This window comes from Rhea pennata, chromosome 5 (assembly GCF_028389875.1).
Source record: "Rhea pennata isolate bPtePen1 chromosome 5, bPtePen1.pri, whole genome shotgun sequence".
Taxonomy (NCBI): Eukaryota; Metazoa; Chordata; class Aves; order Rheiformes; family Rheidae; genus Rhea; species Rhea pennata.
The window spans coordinates 41,831,250-41,849,981 of record NC_084667.1 but is presented as its reverse complement, the minus strand read 5'-3'; the positions used below and the strand labels follow the sequence as shown (position 1 = coordinate 41,849,981).

The 18,732-nt window shown below is 42.1% G+C and overlaps 1 protein-coding gene across 4 annotated transcripts in view; it reads left to right on the top strand.

Moving 5' to 3' along the window:
- Positions 1 to 7,729: 7,729 nt before the first annotated feature.
- KMT5B (lysine methyltransferase 5B) overlaps positions 7,730 to 18,732 on the top strand; it is a 29,901-nt gene continuing 18,898 nt past the window's right edge. For 2 of the 4 annotated variants that reach the window (XM_062577198.1, XM_062577196.1), the window contains exons 1-3: positions 7,730 to 8,449; positions 15,986 to 16,228; positions 17,041 to 17,188. In XM_062577198.1, the coding sequence (XP_062433182.1) occupies positions 16,069 to 16,228; positions 17,041 to 17,188 (308 nt within the window). In that variant the 5' untranslated portion in view covers positions 7,730 to 8,449; positions 15,986 to 16,068. Of the gene's footprint in view, positions 8,450 to 15,982; positions 16,229 to 17,040; positions 17,189 to 18,732 lie in introns of those variants that run through there. The other 2 variants (XM_062577197.1, XM_062577202.1) reach the window with 2 other exon arrangements.

Below are 18,732 nucleotides of genomic sequence, written 5' to 3'. Positions count from 1 at the left end.
AGAGATGCACTCAGCATTTTTTTTTTTTTTTTTTTTTGACACTTGACAGAAATATTCCATTATTCTAATTTCTTTTTTTTTTTTTTTTTTTGCAAAGAGAAGAATAATTTATACACCAGCTCTGTAATATGAATTACACACATACACACAAGTTATTCTCCTCACTGCACCATTCCTGGGTAAAGCAGCTTCTCTGGCAACAATAGCTGGAGCTGAAACCTTGAAGTATCCATAGGGAAAGCAGAATATCATGCTTGATTTAATGTCCTTCTCATGGGATTTACTCTTGGCAAAGTGCCTGTGTGGTTTACGTCAGAAGGGATACGCAATTCATATGTGAATCCAACGCTCATTATGAGGGAACTGTTTAGTACTAATGGTGACTAACAGGAGCGAGCATCTCATGAATTAAAAGTGCACCTGGGAACCATCCTCCATCAGTAAAAAGCCAACCTGATAAGGCCCACCTGATTTTGGTAGCAGAGGGAGAAAGAACAATAAATACCCACATCTCTCTCCAATGTAACCAAAAGCAGTGACCAGAAGAAATTACCATTAGATTCTATAATCAGATAATGAACAGAACAGTCTCAGTGTATGAAACTCTTCAAAGAAAAATGTGAAATAAACAGCCTGACATTTGCCCTTTGGACCCTTTTAGAAACACACACAATTTTTCCAGGTGTGAAATAGTTAATACACATAATACATATGGACAAATAATGCTTTGATCAGCCTGCTCTATTGGAATTTGATCTGTGCCTGTCAGAAAATTTCCAGAATCCCACACATTTTTAAAAAACATTATAGTAACAAAGCTTGCAAGGTCAAAAAATGTTTCTTGTAATTCTACTGCTTGAAACTAAGCATCACACTGTTACACTGCTACTCACCACAGATCTGTAAATAATAAATAGAACCTTGTTTCTTTTGGTAGCCATTCAGGATTAGACCAGATGTAAAGACTACCTGCATTTTGCAGTGTAGAGGAAGTGGAGGACAGAGCACTAGGCTGCTTGCTGTTGTTTATGAAACAAGTTGTCTCATATCTTTCAGAAATAATACAGGAATGGGGAGAAATAATGGGCATAACTTCTTGAGACTGCACAATTTTGCACTGATTTCCCAATCTGTAAGGGGTGGAAAAGTCAGCCAAGGAAAGGAGACGAGAAAGGTGTTGAAGCATAGAACCAATACAGAACTGGTATCCTTCCTTGCTAGTATAACAAAAGAAAATGGAAAATCCCTGCCAATATAATGAATTTTTGAATAGCAATGGAGTTTTGGGAAGACAATAACAACCTGTCCCCCATAAAGCATAAAAAAGACAGAGAGCAGTACAATGTAAGAATGATCTCAACAGACTCTTTTTTTACAGCATCTTTTATATAAACTGTGCCCAAAGTTAACAAGTAGATACGTAGAAACAAACAAACAAAAAAACTCCACCCATCTTAATTCAGTTTAAAAAGGAAAAAGGAAGAAATGTATTCAGATTCAATCTGAGAGGAAATTAAGGAGCCTGTTTCAGAACTGAGTTGTAAGCTGCAAATCATGGAAAGACTGTGGTTCAATTTTACGTATGGCTCCTGAAGAGTGAAAAGGCAAGCCAGCAGAGTCAAACTTGTGGATATATGCTAGTATGAGTCCATAAGCTGTCTTAAAAACAGCCAAAAGACAAGATTTCATTCCAGGAAAAAAAAAAAAAAAAGGCTAATTTTTTCCTATGGAGATACCTTTCTGTACATCTGTGTAACACCTAATATAGCGAGGTTCAGATGTGACTGGGCTTTCTCCATGACACTGTAATAGCAGTAACAGGCTTGCTGAAATTAGTAAACTTGTAATGACTTCAAAGGGCTTTGCCTCAAGGCAGTGAACAATTTCGGGAGCCTGTTTTTCTTCAAATTCTACCTTTTGTTTTCTATACAAATATCCCCTTCCTTCTATTTGTACCTCTTTGATAAACATAGATCACTCCCACAAACGTTGGTGAAGAAAAGCAGAGGTAAAGCAGCATTTCTTGCTCAGGACAGGAACTGCAGCCCTCTCTCAAAGACCAGTAAAATCTAACTACCAACAAACAAAACTAAATTCAGAGAAGAGAGAAAGCTGGAAAGGTTTTTCACAGGAATCTAGCTAAAATTCAAACACCCAGTGAAATTCTGCAGAGAAGTTCTACATTTTTAATACAAGCAATGCACAAAGTTATTTGCAAATGAATTCGGACTGTTCCTTCCTGTCATGTAACTCCCGATCAGCCATTCTCATTTCCCTTTTCCACTCCCTCTGCAACTTACAGTACTTGTTTGAAATGTATTCCTTGTTTGAGAAACACAATTTGGTAACACTCTAATCACCTCCTATTTTGAGGGAGGGCAAAAAAGGAATGGAACTGAATATTATTTGATTTGCTTGCATGTGCTCACATTTTAAAAGAGCAAGTTAAATCTGATTGGGAAGTATAAATCATTTCAGTGAGAACTTCAAGGGATCCCCTAAGAACAAGCTTCAGATGTTAAGTCAGCTAACATGTAGGATAAACATCTTTTGAGGCCTGCCAAAGAAGAGATTCTCCTTTTCACCATTCAGGAATTTTACAGAGAAAGAGAAGGATTTTCTCCCTGACCAGGGAGGGTGATAGGACATGGAACCACCTCTTCCCCTTACGCAAAGGATTTTGGTTTCCAGGCTCTTATTCTAGCTTTCTTGAGTGGTAGCCTTTTCCCCAAACATTCAGGTATCACTTTTTAGGACTCATGCCTGTGCAATCTTTTTGTGTGGACACAGCTCAGTCTGCACAGAGGCAGTGACTACAATGTTGAGTGCCTCAGTGTGAAGAGGTTTCCGGAGCAGGAGCTACTGACATTGTTTGTATGTGATGGTTGCAAAGGAGTTAAAAAGAAGGCCAGGACTTCGGTAAATGTTTGCTGATATTGATTAGCTTATTTTAAAAATAAAGGGTTGGTATTGATACACATTAGCAGAGAAAGTCTCAATGCTACTGCCTTTACTGCAGACTCAGAGCTCAGCTTTCATACCAGTCATTTCTGCACCTTGCCCCAGTAACATAAAAGACCCTGTAATAAGGAAGAAACAAAAACCCACATATTTTGTAAGTAACAATCTGCAGACCCTAAGTAAATACAAGGATCTAATTCACTCTAGGATTTCTGCAGCTGTTAATAAATCACTCAAGCTACACTCTGGCAGCTTATGACATCAGCAGAACCCCTCAAGTGAATTACAGCCATTAATTTACACAGAGGAGGCCATCTATCATCTATTATTGACCATCTGTTACTTAAAATATGTACATTTTTGATAAATTAGTAAGATTTCTGATAGCCAATGACTTTTATTTTATTCATTTTTACATTCATTTGTGGTGTTTAACTTTGGGTATATAATTGTCAGTGAGAACTGACTTGAGACATCAGTCAGAGGCGATTACACATTGACTGCAATAGAATACCTTCCAGCACGCTCAGTGAGGCACAAGTATTAGTGCTTAAGGCCACACTCCTGCACTCGTGCAAGCAGAAGGGATTGATTTTCTCAAAGATGTCACAGGAAGATATCTACTTGCTCAGCGTACAAGGAAACAAATTCTCAGGGTGCCCATGCCAACGTAAATGCTCTGCTAGTTTGCTGTGTAACTCACTATTTTAAACTTGTTATCCCTTTGCATAACATCATTTCTTGCAAACAGTAAAAATAATGGCTATAGAACATCTGCTTGCTGTAAACAGAAGATAAAACATTACCGTAACTGCAAGATCAAGTTCATTTCACCTGCTGATTTACTTCAGCTCCTTCCTTGTATTTCTTTCTTTTCTCTCATGTTTCTACTTCACTTGGTGATATCACTGCTCTGTTAAAAGTAGCATAATTGACTATATGGATTTGGGTTATGGCACTTCCCATTTAAAATTCCAGCAAGAGTTATAGCACTAATAAACATATGATGTTCTTTTTAAAAGAGAAGGTCATCATCAATGCTTTGACAATGACATTTTAGTGTATGGCACATAAGGCAGATAATACTGGAGTGCTTCGGGACAGGCAAACTGAGCACTTCGGTGTAATGGAGAAGTTTAGGTCTAACTACTGACGAGAGATGGATTGGGGCACAGCTGACTAATAGAGAGTTCAGCGCTGGCTCAGAGCACTATCACTGGGAATTACTTAGTATTCAGTGAGCTCTGTTCCCAGATTCTTCGTGTGGTGCTTTTTAATTTTCCCTGCATGAAGGGGCCTTATAGCCTGGCAAGTGCCACAACATATATGACAACTCAGATTTGTTATTGGCACATAAACACTCTCAGATGTCCATTTCAAAAAATGCTTAGACTGGGGTTATGTAAAAGTGCTGCAAAACAAAAGTAAGCAAAAAAAAAGGTCTACGTGGCCAAGTTGTTTAAACTGTCAAGTGGGCAATGGACTTTTAAATTATGATTATATGCTTGTAACCTTCAAGATTACCCATTACTACAGTATTTAAAGTCAGATCTGCAAATTAAACAAAAGGCATCTCTGGCACACAGGAACGCAACTCCATTTGCTAACCTAGAGTTGTATCTTTTTCAGCTGAAACTGAATTTGGCTCTATACCCCTGGAAAGGTTTAGTTGCAGTAGTTGTTTTGAATAGGGAGACTAAGGACTGAAGGCCTGATTCTGAAGCTGCAAGCAGAATTTTGTACCTCTACAATGCCCCAGTAATTGCAACACCGCAGCTTCTATACATAACTCGTCTAAAGTTGAAGTTTTGTTTCTTTAAATATACGGTTTACAAAACCACTCATCACATAAGTATTTCAGAAACTACAATTTTTCACTGAAAATTGGGTAACCAAATATGTTTGCAATATTAGGACTACAGTGCAGTAACATACATGAGATGCTGAAAACGTAAAAGCTATTGCCAACCTGGGAAGCATTTAAAAAGACAACAGCTAGCAAAAGCAGTTACTTTCAAATTTTATCACTAACGATTTAGGAATAATATTGAGAGAATGAAAGATATAAGTTCTATCAATTCCTCACAGTGTGCACTGAAATAAACTTATCCATTGCATGACATATACATATAATCTTTTAGTCTCATAGTCTCTTAAAAAATTCTCCAGTAGAAGTCACAAAATCTCCACAGGTGTAATAATATGTGACAGAATTAAATTTTTACTCCTTTTGAAAATAATGCCACCCTCACCATCCTGTGATAACTAATTAAAAATAGGAAAAGTTTCAGATTTTAGAATTCCTGTCCTGCTGAGAATTAAATCTATTATATTAATTTAAGAAAGCAAAACCAATGCTGAAACTATTTGTAGATTTTGCACAATACGAAATATAATTAAATTTCTGAAATTATATTTAGCTGGAGCTAATCTCCATGTATCTGTTGGTTTTCAGAAATGGACATATAAACAGGTACTGGCTGCTATAAAGAGAATAGATAAAACAGATCTAGTCAAACACGAGCAGTTAAAAATAGTGTAACACAGCACGATATCATGGTTTCATCACCCAACTTTCTTACTGTCAGAGACAGTATTTTGTATTACTAAACAGGAAAATATTATAAAGTAGGAATAACAAAAACAATTGCAATCAACAGGGTTTTTCTTTAACTTACAATTGTTACCACAATAGCAGGGAAAATAACTTTTACATGAGCACATTTTCAAAAACCAGCATCCTTTCAGATTTAAAATGGGCTTTGCTGACAGGTCACCTGCTGGATCCAGAGCAGGGCTGTAAATGATTTCTAGCATGTACACTGTTTCAACCACATTAAGGACTCACCATCCACTGCTGAAATTAGTGAAAATTCTTGCTTGGCCAGTAAGGCCAAAGTTGGCATCTTCAGTATAGCAATATCTACATTTCTGAGACGACTGCAGGGATTTCCCATAAATATAGTGAGCAACCTGGTGCATCTAAAAGACAATGTATAAATGTCATTTTTAATATTATCATAGTGTCACTGCTTGCAATGCTATTAACAACCAGCTCTAGTTTAGAGCATCTCTGAACTGCAAAAGTCTGTGGTAAACTAGTCTAACAACTAGGCACACAAAATCGCAGCTTTAAAAGTAATTTCTTGCTACCAAATTGTAGTAAAATCAATTCAAAGAGAAATTTTGTTTGTTGGGACACAATCATTTCCATATATTGTTTTGCTTGTATAATTGAAACAAAATTATAGCAAATTCTCAATGAAATTGTTTTATTAAAACCTCTTAGTTTTCCACTATTAATAACACCAGTGGAAAACAGGATTTGGTAGTCCTGGAAGGAGCTATAGAGAATAATGTTAGGCAGCAGACCCTTTCCAGAAAGGCTAATGCTACCTTAGAATGAACTCAAAGTATCTGCAAGCTTCTAGTAAACCTGTAAGAGCAGCACTCGTATTTGATGAGTCGCACTATGATGTTCAGCATACGAACATCATACAAGAAAAAACAAAAGGCAACTTAAAATATTGAGTAGGTAATAAAACTTCTGAGCAGAAAATGTTTGCCTTTGAACTTCCCAACTTCTGGGAACTTAAGAAGGTTGGCAACTACTGCATTAACAAGCTTTTCCACGAATGTATTTAATTAAACACCAAACGGTAACACAATTTCTGCTCACAAGAGATACAGTTTTCAGAATTTTCCACGTTGTCCGTTTTTTTTTTTTTTTTTTTTTTTTCTTTTTTCCTGAAACACCCCAGGCAGCTGCTTGTTTTAAGGGGCGCCTGAGGGCCGGTGTAAGACACGACACGGGCATCTACGGGCGAAGCTGCCGCCCAGCAGACGCCGCTTCCTCTGAGGAGACCGCGGCGGCGACACCCCGCTCCTCGGGGAAACGGGGGGCGATTCGCGGCTGCGGGCGCCTCGAGAGCCGCGTCTCCGGGGAAAGCTCCCGGGAGGCGCCCGAGGGCGGGCAACGGCGAATTACGAGGCTGCCCCTACAAGGGACGGGCTTCTCTTTATTTTTTTTTTTTTTCCTTTCCTCCTCTCTTCCCTTCAGACACCTACTTGAGAGCAGTAGGAAGCAGGCGAAGCCGCTGCCCAGCCTCCGGGAGAGGAACGGCAGGGAAAAAACTTCAAAAAGCAAACGAACAAAATTAAAGCGGAGAGAAGGGGCGAGGGAAGGGGCAGCAGGGCCTCCCCGCCTCAGCCCGGGGCGGGCGGGCGCGCCCCGCGCCTCTCCCCGAGGGAAGGCGGCGCCTTCGCCGCCGCCACCCAGCAGGGGCCATTTTTAAATAGCTCTGGCAGGAAGCACCAGGAGGAAGCAGGTGCCCGAGCCCGGGGCGCTCTCTGAAGCGATAGCTCCCTCCCCCCTCAAGGAGAGCGGGGCGAGGCACTCTGACCCCGCACAGCGCCCGGCACGCCGTGGGGCAAGGAGGGCGGTCAAAGCCCCCCGGGACCGGGGCCGCCGCCGCCCCCAGCCCACCCGGCCGGCGCGGCCGCTCGCCTTCCCCGCCGCGGGGAGTCCCTCGCATTTAAAGGGCAGCCCGCGGCGGAGTGATCCCGCCGCTGCGCGAGCTGGCCGGGACTTCTTCCGCGCGTGCCGCCGAGCCGTGGGGTGGCCCGGGCCTCGTTTTCTGGCGGCGGAATCCCTCCGCCGCGGCGGCGGCCGTCATGGGGGCCGCTGGCCCTGCGCGACCCTTCCACCGCGGGCGAGGCGCGGGCGGCGGCGGGGAGCCTCGCTGAGCCGCGGCCCGCCGCTGCGCCGCCCGGCGTGAGGCGGCGGGGGGCGGGCGCAGGTCACGGTGTTGGTGGGAGGGAAGGCTGCGTTTTGTTTGGGGAGGCGTATCCTTCCGCCGCAGCGGCGGCGGTCACACCAGGCTCGGCGCGGCCCGCCGTGTCCCTCCGCCACCGCGGAGCGCGCAGGCAGGAGGTGCCTCTCTTCGGACGGCCGCGGGTTTCGTAGGAGCGAGGAGAAGAAACTTCGGAGTGCGGTGGCTGTAGGGGCCGCTTGCCTGCCCGGCCAGGAGAAGGCTCCCTGCAGAGAAACAGGAGGAAGAGGAGAAGGCGGCAGGGGCGGCGACGACCGGTGCTCGCCGCCGCCGGGCAGGGTCTCCGCGAGGGAGCCCGGCGGACTCTTTCTCGCGGGTCCCGGCGGAGGGATCTCTAGGCGGCTCCTCCGCCGCCTCCCCCCTGCATCGCTCGCTCCGCGGCGCCGCCATCTTGGATTTTAATCCGCCATTTTTTTCCTCCCCCCACTTGGAATTATTTTTTTATCATTACTGCCGCTTTTTTTTTTCCCCCTCCGTGTTTTTCCTTCCTTCCCCTCCTTGCCTTCCTGGCTTAAGCTTCTCTTCTTCCCCTCTCTACCGTCCTTTCTTCCCCTCCCCCTTCTCTCCTTTTTCTTTGATGATTCATTTTCCCCCTGGTGGAGACCGGGGCAGCACCGGCGGCGGCAGGGGACCCAGCGCGGCGGCACGGCCGGAAGGTGAGTGTCCGCCGCCCGGCGGCAGCGGCGGCGGGGGGGTGCCGCGGGCGGGACCCCCCGGGACGAGGGACACGCGTGAGCGGGGGGCGCCGCTGCGCGTGGGAGGAGGCGGCGGGGGGTCCCGGGGGGGTTGCGGGCCGCCCCCCCCCCCCCGGTTGCGGAGACGTGGCGGGTGGGGGCGGCTGTGCGGCGGGCGGCGCTCGGTGCCCGGCCGCGGGCAGCGCCGGGGCCGCGGCGGTGCTGCGGGCCGCTGCGAGCCCGGCGCCGGGCCGCGGTCCCAGAGCGGGCGCGGACGGCGGCGCGGGCGGCCGGGCCCCGCCGCCTTCAGGCGCCCCCGCCGCGGGCCGGGGCCGGGGCCCGGGCCGGCGCCGGCGGGAGGCGACCCTAGGGGGCAGCATGGGGCCGGGAGGCGGCGGCGCCGGCAGCTCCCGCTCCCCTTCCGCCCTTGCTCGCGGCAGCGTTTCCCACTTGCTTCTCCGCTGTGGGATTTTTTTTGTCTGCCCTCCCCCCCGCTCCGGTGGAGGATACTTTGGCTTTGGGGAGACGCGCCGGGAAGTTTACGAGGCCGCTCGTGGCGGTCCCGGTGCCAGGAGGTGATGACTGGAGTTCAGCTCCAGGTGGAGCCCGGCTTTCCTCTGCCTCAGCGACAGCAGGAGTTGTGATTTTGTCCGCACCGTTTGGTTTCTAAAAGGGCCTGTTTTGAAAGGCTGCTGTGAGCTTGCTCCAATCAGATCGAAATGCCAGAAGCTTGCCTTTTTAACAAAGAATATACGCTTTTAAGGAAGGAGTAAATCGTCTGTTTACTCAGACTCTGTATCTAAAAGTTTGTAGTCTTCAACATGTCACTCTGCAAGAGTAAAAGCAGGGAGGGATGCGTTGCTATTCTGCTGAATTGTGTCCCGGTAAATGAAAGAGTGTTAGGGATATAACGTGGAGTAGTTGTGTGCTGGACTGAGTTCTGCACACGGTGGCAAGTATGAGATGGTAATCTGATTAAAGTGTTCAGTTGTGTAACTGTAAAAATAGTCTTTAGTGCATGTGGATCAAATTATTATAGCATAAAAACTCAGATGTAGTTAAGTCCTTTTTTCATATTTTAATCAAAAATGATTTTTTTCCTTGAACTTTTTAAGGGTTCTCTGTTTTTGTATGAAGATTCATTTAGAACTTAATTGTTTGAAAAGTGTGGGGGGGGGTTGTTTATCTCTGTGCTGCTCTCTTATTACTAGAGCCAGACAAACATAGGAACCTCTCTGCTTTGTACCAGTTTGAGTTGACAAACTGGAAGATAAGACTTGTTTAAATGAATTCTTCAGTATATTAAATTGGTATGTGGGTGGATGTAAGGGGAAATACATCCTTGTATATTCAGTGGGAGTGCTGAACAGGATTTGTGCATACTGCTTTTGCTCTGTTAACAGCGTCCTATTGTAGGACTACAGTTCCCAGTATTCTTTTCGTTTCATATAGCACTGTACTTTAATACCACAGATAGCTGTATTAACATAGTAAGTGTAAGGTCTGGTATTTCTGTACTTAACTATGAGTCTGAGGCTGTGGCTTGACAATTCAAAATATTTGGGAGCAATACAAGCACCAGTGTCCCTGACCACTTCCCCAGCCCCTCTTCTTGTTACCCCCATATCATCCTGTTGTACCATCCTTCCAACAACACTTCAAGCTGGTGGCAGGCACAGTTGAAATTAACTCTTTTCTGGTTACCTCTTCGATTTTGGTCACCACTCAGTGCTGTGTTTCCATGTGCCCGCAGAGGGGGGAAGGGCAGCATGGACATGGGCACAAGCGCCTGAGGAGGCTGCAAGGCTTCTCCTGGCCTGCTGCTGAAGTGTCCCTCGAGCTGCAGTGCTGGCTGTGCCTGTCTGCTCGCAAGCGAGGCCTGCCAGATCGAGGACCTTCAGGGTGAACTCATGCAAGTTATAGTGATGAACTGTGGCAGCAGATTTCCCCTCCCTTTTGGTGGTCCTGCTGCTGCTCCACTACTGTACCCGCCCTTGCTCCAGTGCCTGCTGGATCCTTTGCTAAGTTTGTTCAGCTCATTAAACCAGCAGAAAATTATCTGCCTTTTTTCTTGTTGGGTTAATGAGTTAAATTGGCTCACGGAGGGGTTTAGCAAGCACCAGAACTGGAGAAGTATTTGTGTGAATTGGCAGGAGTGGCAGGAGGTTCTCTCTCTCTCTCTCAGAAGCAGTATGCCATTAGATTGTCTCTGCAAAAGGTTTCTAACACTGGAGTTGTGGTGGTGGTATGAAAATTGCACAGCCTTTTCGGGATGCTTTGCTTTTAGCTTGGTTCTGCCATTCATTTCGCTTCACCCCGAGCAGGCACTACAGTGGAGGAAGTGGGGGCAGGGGCAGAAGGGGCAGGAGCTGCTTCAGCACTTCTGTATGTTCTTTCCCTCTCTGCCGCTCATTTATCCTGGTACACTATTGCTTTGGTGCCTGCATTGTAATTGGATCAGTTTCCAAATTGATATGCAAAAGAACAGGCACAAGAGACAAGGCTGGGATGTGCAGGCTGAGCTGTTACGACGGGATTGGAGCTGTGGTGGCCACCCCGGTTTGGGATACCGTCACAAAACTGCATCCCAGGGCTGCGGTTCTGCAACAGTTTGAACTAACCTGAGGTAGTTTTGCCACAGTCTTGCACCTTCCCAGGTGCCTTTGTTAATCCCCATCTGATTCTGTGCTGGGGTGATTCAGGGAACTAACTAACTAAAAAGTAACACTGTAGAAAAAGTAAATGTTTCCTGTGGTTTAATTTACTGAAACGGTCATGCTAGGGTCAGACAAAACCAAGAGGCTACAGTTAGCATCTGCAGGGGTGGGACTGCAGTAGCCCTTATCTAGGTGGCTTTTGTATGGCTGTGGAGATGCAGCCTGAACTCCAGAGTCCTTAACTGCTTTGGGACCAGCTGAGCTTTCTTTAGGATGCACCTTTGACTCCATACTCCCAGATCTTTTGCTTTTTGTGTGTGTAAGAACTTTTGTGCTATTGTTAGTTCTGCTTTGTTTTATTGTCACTAATGATAATTCATAGTGTAAAGTAAATCATTGCATTCCTGTTTGGAGTGACACTATGCCTTGGCTTCGCACCCTGTGTGAGCCAGAAGCATTCTGTGCCTCGTCTGGTTTAATGTAGTTGTCTGAGCGGTCAAAAATAGCAACTGAAATAGGGTTTGAGGTAGTTCTGAGAAACTCCTTAGAGCTGTGCAAGTTTTCATTCTACTTTGATTTCATTGGAGTCTTTTTCTTGTATTCTCTGAAACCTACAATTTTTTATTAGTGATTTTTTTTTCATTTTTTGTCTGGATGCAGTGGTTGTGAAATCCTCTACAGCCTGCTGATCCTGTAGAAAAACTGTTTGCATGCTCTTAATCTGTTTCTGAGATTCAGAGGTCAGTTGTTCTTTTACAGTTGCCAATAATGAAACATTTATCTTTTTTCTTGGTACCATTGATTTGTCCAGAAAGCAGAGGATGTGATCAACCAGTCATTTGTAAAATGTTTTGGTAGTACCCTACATCTGATTTAAGCTACTATTTTGTTGAGGCAGACTTTCTGCAGCTGTAGCTCAAGAACATAATTCAAGAATCGCTGCTTTAGATGACTTAAGTTTAAAAAATTAAGACAGCGCAGTTTGGAAGGGTGTCCCCTGACAGTCTGTGTATTGGAGACCATGTGAAGGGGGAGGATGACCGTGTCTGTTAGGAAACCTTGTGATCCTAGTGCCCTTCTCCATTTTTTTGGAGAGTGATGAGCAAAATGCACTGCTTCTGTTTAGATGCTGATCTCTGGCCTTTAATAAATATATAATAAAGTTGTGTTATGGTGGACTGAAGTAAATGATGCTTGGATTTCTTGTGGTCACTGGTATTTGTGAGTTTGTACATTTCAGGGTTTTATTTATTTTACTTTGTGCAACTTCTTTTCTCTCATAACAAGACTTCACTAAGTTGATATCACAGATGAGAGCACATAACTCAAGAAGCTCAGACAGCTTTTGAGATTTGTTTTCATGGCCACAGAGTCTCTTTCCTCAAATTCATATAGCTCCATATGTACTCCCATTTTCCAGTGCAAAAGGATGCAGGCTTTTCATATGTGTTATAAATATGAATTGTAGTCTTTACTCAGTCCAGGAAGCATTTTTGAATATACGTGGCTTCATGAATATCTGTTATGAGCGGTTTATTGATTTCTGTTTTAGTTCTTGATTGATCCTACTTAATGTTACTGAAATAAAAATAGTGCTCAGAAAGCATGTTAATAGGTTTAATAGATTTAGAAACTGATAAATGTAATTGAGTTTTCATCTTAAGAGTACTGTTGCAGTGAAACACTAAATTACTAGATGAGAAGAGCAGAATGTGATCGATCTGTTTTTTGAAACTTGAGGAAATGGGCCTGTAAAGCTTGCAGTGGTATAATAAAGGGTTAAAACCGAAGTGCAGACACTTGCATTGAAAGAAAAAAGGTCCCTTGGAAGTTTTAACTGTGCTGGTAAATTTAACAGGATAGCTAAACCTCTAGTCATACGTGTCCCATGCATTGAGTAGTGTGTTGTAGTGGAAAAGCCCTTTAGTGGGAATTAGAGATATGAGTATGTTTCAAGTAGAACTCTTTTTTACTCTTTAATAGGAAGATGATGATTTTCACCTCTTACTCCTGCTCTCTCCATTCTTGAAGGACTTGTCTTTGCAATTTGAAGTAGAAAGTAGTTGGTATTGAGGGATGGGTAGCAAGCTTGCATCTGAAGATGTGATAAAGATCGACTGATGGTGATGATGATGGCAGGAGGAGAGGAGATACTAACTATAAAAAGAATCCTGGCTCTTGGTACCATCTCTCAAAGGCAGGCTTTGTGCGTTGGGAGAGCAGGAAGAGCAGCTGCTGGAAACACACATGTAGTCTGGAAGTTCTCCGGGCACATTTTACTCTTTGGCCAGTGTTAGAAAATAAAAGCTAACAGTAGAGGGAGACAAAAGTTTTCTTCCTTCTGCAGATGTGCTCAGTGTTTATATCTCAGGCTGCTCAAGTCAGAAGAATAATGAATTTTTCACCAGATTTTTTTTTCTAGACTTCACCAAGTGAGTTACTTTTTGGTTTTACTGTGGAGGAGTGCTTCTGTAGTCACTTATGTCAATACATTTTGCTGCAAAAGCAAAATGTTGCGTTTTTCTAAAACTGAGTGTGGTCTGAGTATTCTTACGTGGCCTTTCTGTGTTCATTCTTAGCTTTTTTGTCATAAATGCTTTCCTTGTCATTACAATATTGTCATGCAGGAATGTCTTAGTATAAATACTGCTCACCCTCCTGAGATTTGGGCTTAGGTGTGACAGGTCCATTGCTGTCCTCATGCAGAGCGCACCTTTCTGCAGCTGAAGTATGCAGCTGTCATGCATGTTAGTTGCCTGAAAGGCTGCTATGTGAGCATCTTTCCTGCAAATAATTGCAGGCTGGTGTTCATCTCCTACAGTGGGACATCATGATAGATTTTATTTTCTGCACTGCTCTTTAATGGTGATAGAACAACAGAGAGCTGTTATATGAACAACAGCACAGGACTACATTACAACAGGGTGTTATGGATAGTTCAGTCCTGATTTATAAGAGACCAAGATTGAATTTGGCTGAAATCTTTAATGTAGGTTTATGTTTTGAATGCTATGTTTTATTATTATTGCACAAATGTGCAAACAGGATTTAATTACAGTATACAGAACTGTAAAATAAATTGACTGAGAAGCAGGAAGAGTCAAGCTTAACAGAGTGAGTTTGTCATCAAGTATCTGTGCAACGGTCAGTACAGATTTTCATGGAGTAGTTGTCTTCTGAGAGAAGTTTCGGTGGAAAACTTTCTTTTTTTCCTGAAGAAAAAAGTAAAAGTCTGTCTTTATTGTTTAGTACAGATCAGGCCACAAGATTTTCAACAGTTTTTTTGGAGAGACTCTGTAAAATTGCCTGTTTCTAGATATAGCTAAATGCAGTGAGTATTTTTTTTTCCTAGCAAATATTAAGGTGACTTGGTTTTGTTTTCTGAATGTTGTAACTGGTAACTTTCTATTTTACCAGCAGGCAGAACAAATTCTGCATTCTGGTTGTCAACAAATTGTTCAGTTTCAGTGCTGTTTTGTACTGTAACAAAGCCCACAGGGCCAGTAAAATAGGCACTTAAACCTGTTTTTTGTTGAGGTGTTTAAATCTTGGTCAAAACCAATTCTTTCAGTTGCTGGCAGCAAGAGAATTCCTTGTCCACTGAAATCCTCTCAGTTCTTTTTTTCCCTATATTGAGGCCACTTTTTCTCGAGATGTTTCTGTTACGTTCTGTGAACACTCTTGCTTTAAGTAGCTTGATGACATAGGTATTTAACAGAATTTGAGCATTATGCTAGTCTTAACTGATTAAAAACAGAATATCTACAGAAGTTATGAAATATATATCCTACACTGATGTTTTTTCAAAATATCTAGTAGTTTGAATCTCTTCTGTCTGACTGAAATGTTTGTTACCTGATAACACTGTATGCTGAACATAGAAAGCTTGCTGTGGACAAAGCATTAACACCTCAGAGGAGAAAAAAAATGTAGTTTATTTCTTTGAGAGAGCTGTAGAGAGGAGGATGGATTAAAAGCAAGTAAATGAATTATTAATGCATAAATGTAGTTGTAAAATAATTGTATAAATCAGTTGGGTTCTTTTTCTGCAAGTTACCCAGAGTGAGATGCTGCTGTGTTCAAAAAGATTGCTAGCTTGCTTAGATAGTAATTATTTATGCAAAAGACATTTGGACTGCAGGCAAAAACAAGATGATGCTGGCCACTTTCATACTGTAAATTTTCTGCTCTATTTGTGACCTCACTTAGTACTGGCCCATTGAGCCAGATGCAACGTTTTTTTAAACACTGCAAAAAAGTAGCTGCCAAAGAAGCCTGGGGCCTCTAGATCATGATTGAAGTTTTCTGAACCCTGAATACTAACCTAACTGATTTAATGTCTTCAGTGAGTTCTTTAATATTTCATTGTGGTTACTGTTACTTTTTAGAAGATGTTTGCGTAATGTCTGTTTGCTGTAGATTCAAAACAGGTTATAGATTTTATTTATTTGTAAATATAATCTTACTTGAAAATAATCTGGTTTTGACATCACACATAGAGCTCTGTGTGTGTATATGTGTATATAAACATGGATGTGCTCACACATGCGTGTGAGTATGCACAGACACACACATGCATGCACATACCTGTGCAGTTCTTAAGTCCGAGCTTTTCTTGCGTGAACAATGTATCAGCATTAGAATTCTGTCTTTGCTTCTAGATCTGGTAGTAAGTTATAGAACAATAGTTTTGCTGGGTATTTGTGTCTGCAGTGGTTCCCTGTGCTAGTGCTAATGAACAACTTTCTGTTATTTCTAATGGGAATGACAATCACATTCTTATCTTTTCCTTAGAAGCTATGTTTTGAAAATAAATTTCCCAGTTAGTGCTAATTATTTTTAAATGTTTTACTTCCAGCAGGAATTGGAACTGAACATATTCATCCACTTCTCCAAGCCTTTTGAAAAGTGACTAAATGCAACTGGGTCAGGTTTTTTGTGGGAATGAAGTGGCTGGGAGAATCCAAGAACATGGTGGTGAATGGCAGGAGAAGTGGAAGCAAATCGTCTAATGACCACCCACAGAATCAGACCAAATTGCAGCACACAGGAAAGGAGAATCCGAAGACTGGCAAAAATGGAGTTGAGAGAAGATCAAGCAGATGTATGCACTTATTTATGTGACTTAATGTTGTATGTGATTCATCTTACCAGTGTTTAAAGGGGGAATTTTTAAATCGGAAAGTCAGACTTTTATCTTAATTCTTGAAGGAAGTTATGTTATCAGCATGTAGTTATCAGATAGATTAACTATGTTTATATTAGTTGTAATAACTCACTTAGGCATATGGATCTCTTTAGTTCAAAAGTGAAGCAAATCATTGGATGTAAATTTATTTTGAACAGATCACATGCAAAATACATCACTTGCACTAGCTGAAAACTAGTGTGATTGAAACAGATTACAGTTAAGATTTGAATTACCAGCCCAGTTGAATGTTTTTATAGACATAAACCTCATATTGAATTAAGTCACCTGTATTAATAGCCACTAGGAAGCAGCTTTTAAGGAATATGGATTTTTATTTTCATTAGTGATTGGGGATGAAGGACTAAAGACAAATTCAGAGTGTATCTTTTATTCAGATTTTGGAAAATTGAGTTGGCTTTATCGTGTTTATAGGTGTGAAATTTCAGGGGCAAGCATAACTGAACTGTGTACAGTGGGAATATTTATTTGTATGTTGGGAGAACATGCTTCAAGGCACCCATAAAATAGTTTTAAAGTACTTTCTGCATTGGCTATCCAATTAACCAACAAATACATAAGTGAAAAATTAACTGTGCCCATACTTCTTTATACAATTCGTTTTCCTCCTTAAGTGTTTCATTCCCTGCCCTCCATGGCAAGAAATACAGCTTGATGTTAACAGTATGCCCCGAGTGATATCTGATTTTATGCTCTTCTATTTGCAGGTAGCGGTGCTTCAGGATTTGAGGGCCAGAGTCGTTATGTGCCTTCCTCAGGAATGTCTGCCAAGGAGCTGTGTGAAAACGACGACCTAGCAACTAGTTTGGTTCTTGATCCCTATTTAGGTTTTCAGACACACAAAATGAATACTAGGTAACTTATCTTTATTCTTCTAGAAAAGAATTGATCATATTAATGTAATCAGAGGACAACTATGAAATTGCCTACATGTTTACAAAAGTCTGAAAAAATGGCAGTTTGTGAGTAGCTTCAGCCTTTAGAATGATGTTGAATTTGAGACTGGAGCTCTGAGCCCTGTAACAGCATGCATCTGTAACCCTATCATAGGTATTTCTATTAGCCTTCATGTCAAATCCTGCTGTAGAATAGAATGTTTATAATAGACACTCTTGTCTCCTAACTTAAACGGTTAACTATTAGTAAGATTTAAACCATTAGCCATTTGAAATAATACTTCAAAGACAGAAGTTAAGGGTTTGGTGTTTGGGGGAGTTTTCTGTTTATTTAATGTGCCTGATTTTTTTTTTCTTTTTTCTTTCTTTTTTTTTCTTTTTAATTTTATCACATCACAAGAAGGGCTTAACCTCCTGAGCAATTCAGTCTTGGTGCCACTTGATCTCAAATTCATGTGGACCTATGCTGAAGGAATGCTACTTGGACATGTCTGTGTGTATAGATTGATTAATGTGCACACTGGGAAACTGCTTGCCAAAATTGTACATACTTTTGCACTGCTATATACCTGTCTGAATACTTCTGTCCCAAATTCAGTGTGGACTTGTGGTTTAGTTGTTGCATGCTTCTTCTTCTTTTACAGACATGCCACCAATCATAAGTATATTCTGTAGGTGCCTGTTAAGCTCTTTTTTGTGAACAAGATCTATATTGTTATGCTTAATGGAGAAGCTATATATAAATGGTAAGCTTCTAAGGACAGGAGCTGTGTGCTAATTACTCTACAAATAAATGAGAGACCTTGATCTGAGCTAGAGTTTCCATGCAGCAAATCATGGGAAAAAGATTACTTACCCATTAAACCTGTTGCCATAGCTATTTGTAAAGAAGAAAAGTTTACCTGTGCAGCACAGTCACATTACCAGTGACAGTTAAGTAGATTTTGTATGTATGTAACAAGCTGATTGCTTTAAAAATGATTGCTAAATTAATTGGTGTTGTCATGTAACATAAATGGTTGCTAGTATAATCTGACAGCTTGAGGTGCACATGGAACTGCAGCAGTGTGGTCTTTATAATTGTAAAGACTTCATAAAGAGATTTTTTTCCCCCCTAGAGTGCAGCATCCATCTTTGAGGAATGCTTGCAATCTTCCTGTTCTCTCAGTGTTATTGGTTACAACAGCACATTCCAAAACAGTGTCTAGATAAGTACTCTTACAGTTCAGTTATCACAGTGACTTTGTGTTTCCAGTAGTTAATTGAGCTAATTATAGATGCTCAATGTTTTTTTAGTTTTTAGTTTTTTTGTGTGAATGGTAGTCTACAGAAGTGCCTATGTAGCTAATTTTTTTTGCTGAGAAAATTATGTATTCAGTATTTAATAGTTGGAGAAGCTGCTTTCATAAATGTTATGTTTTCTGCTAATACGTTTTTGACAGTAGAATACTTTTTTTGATTGCTGATTTGAAACAAAAGAATCCACAAAGGCTATCATGTATT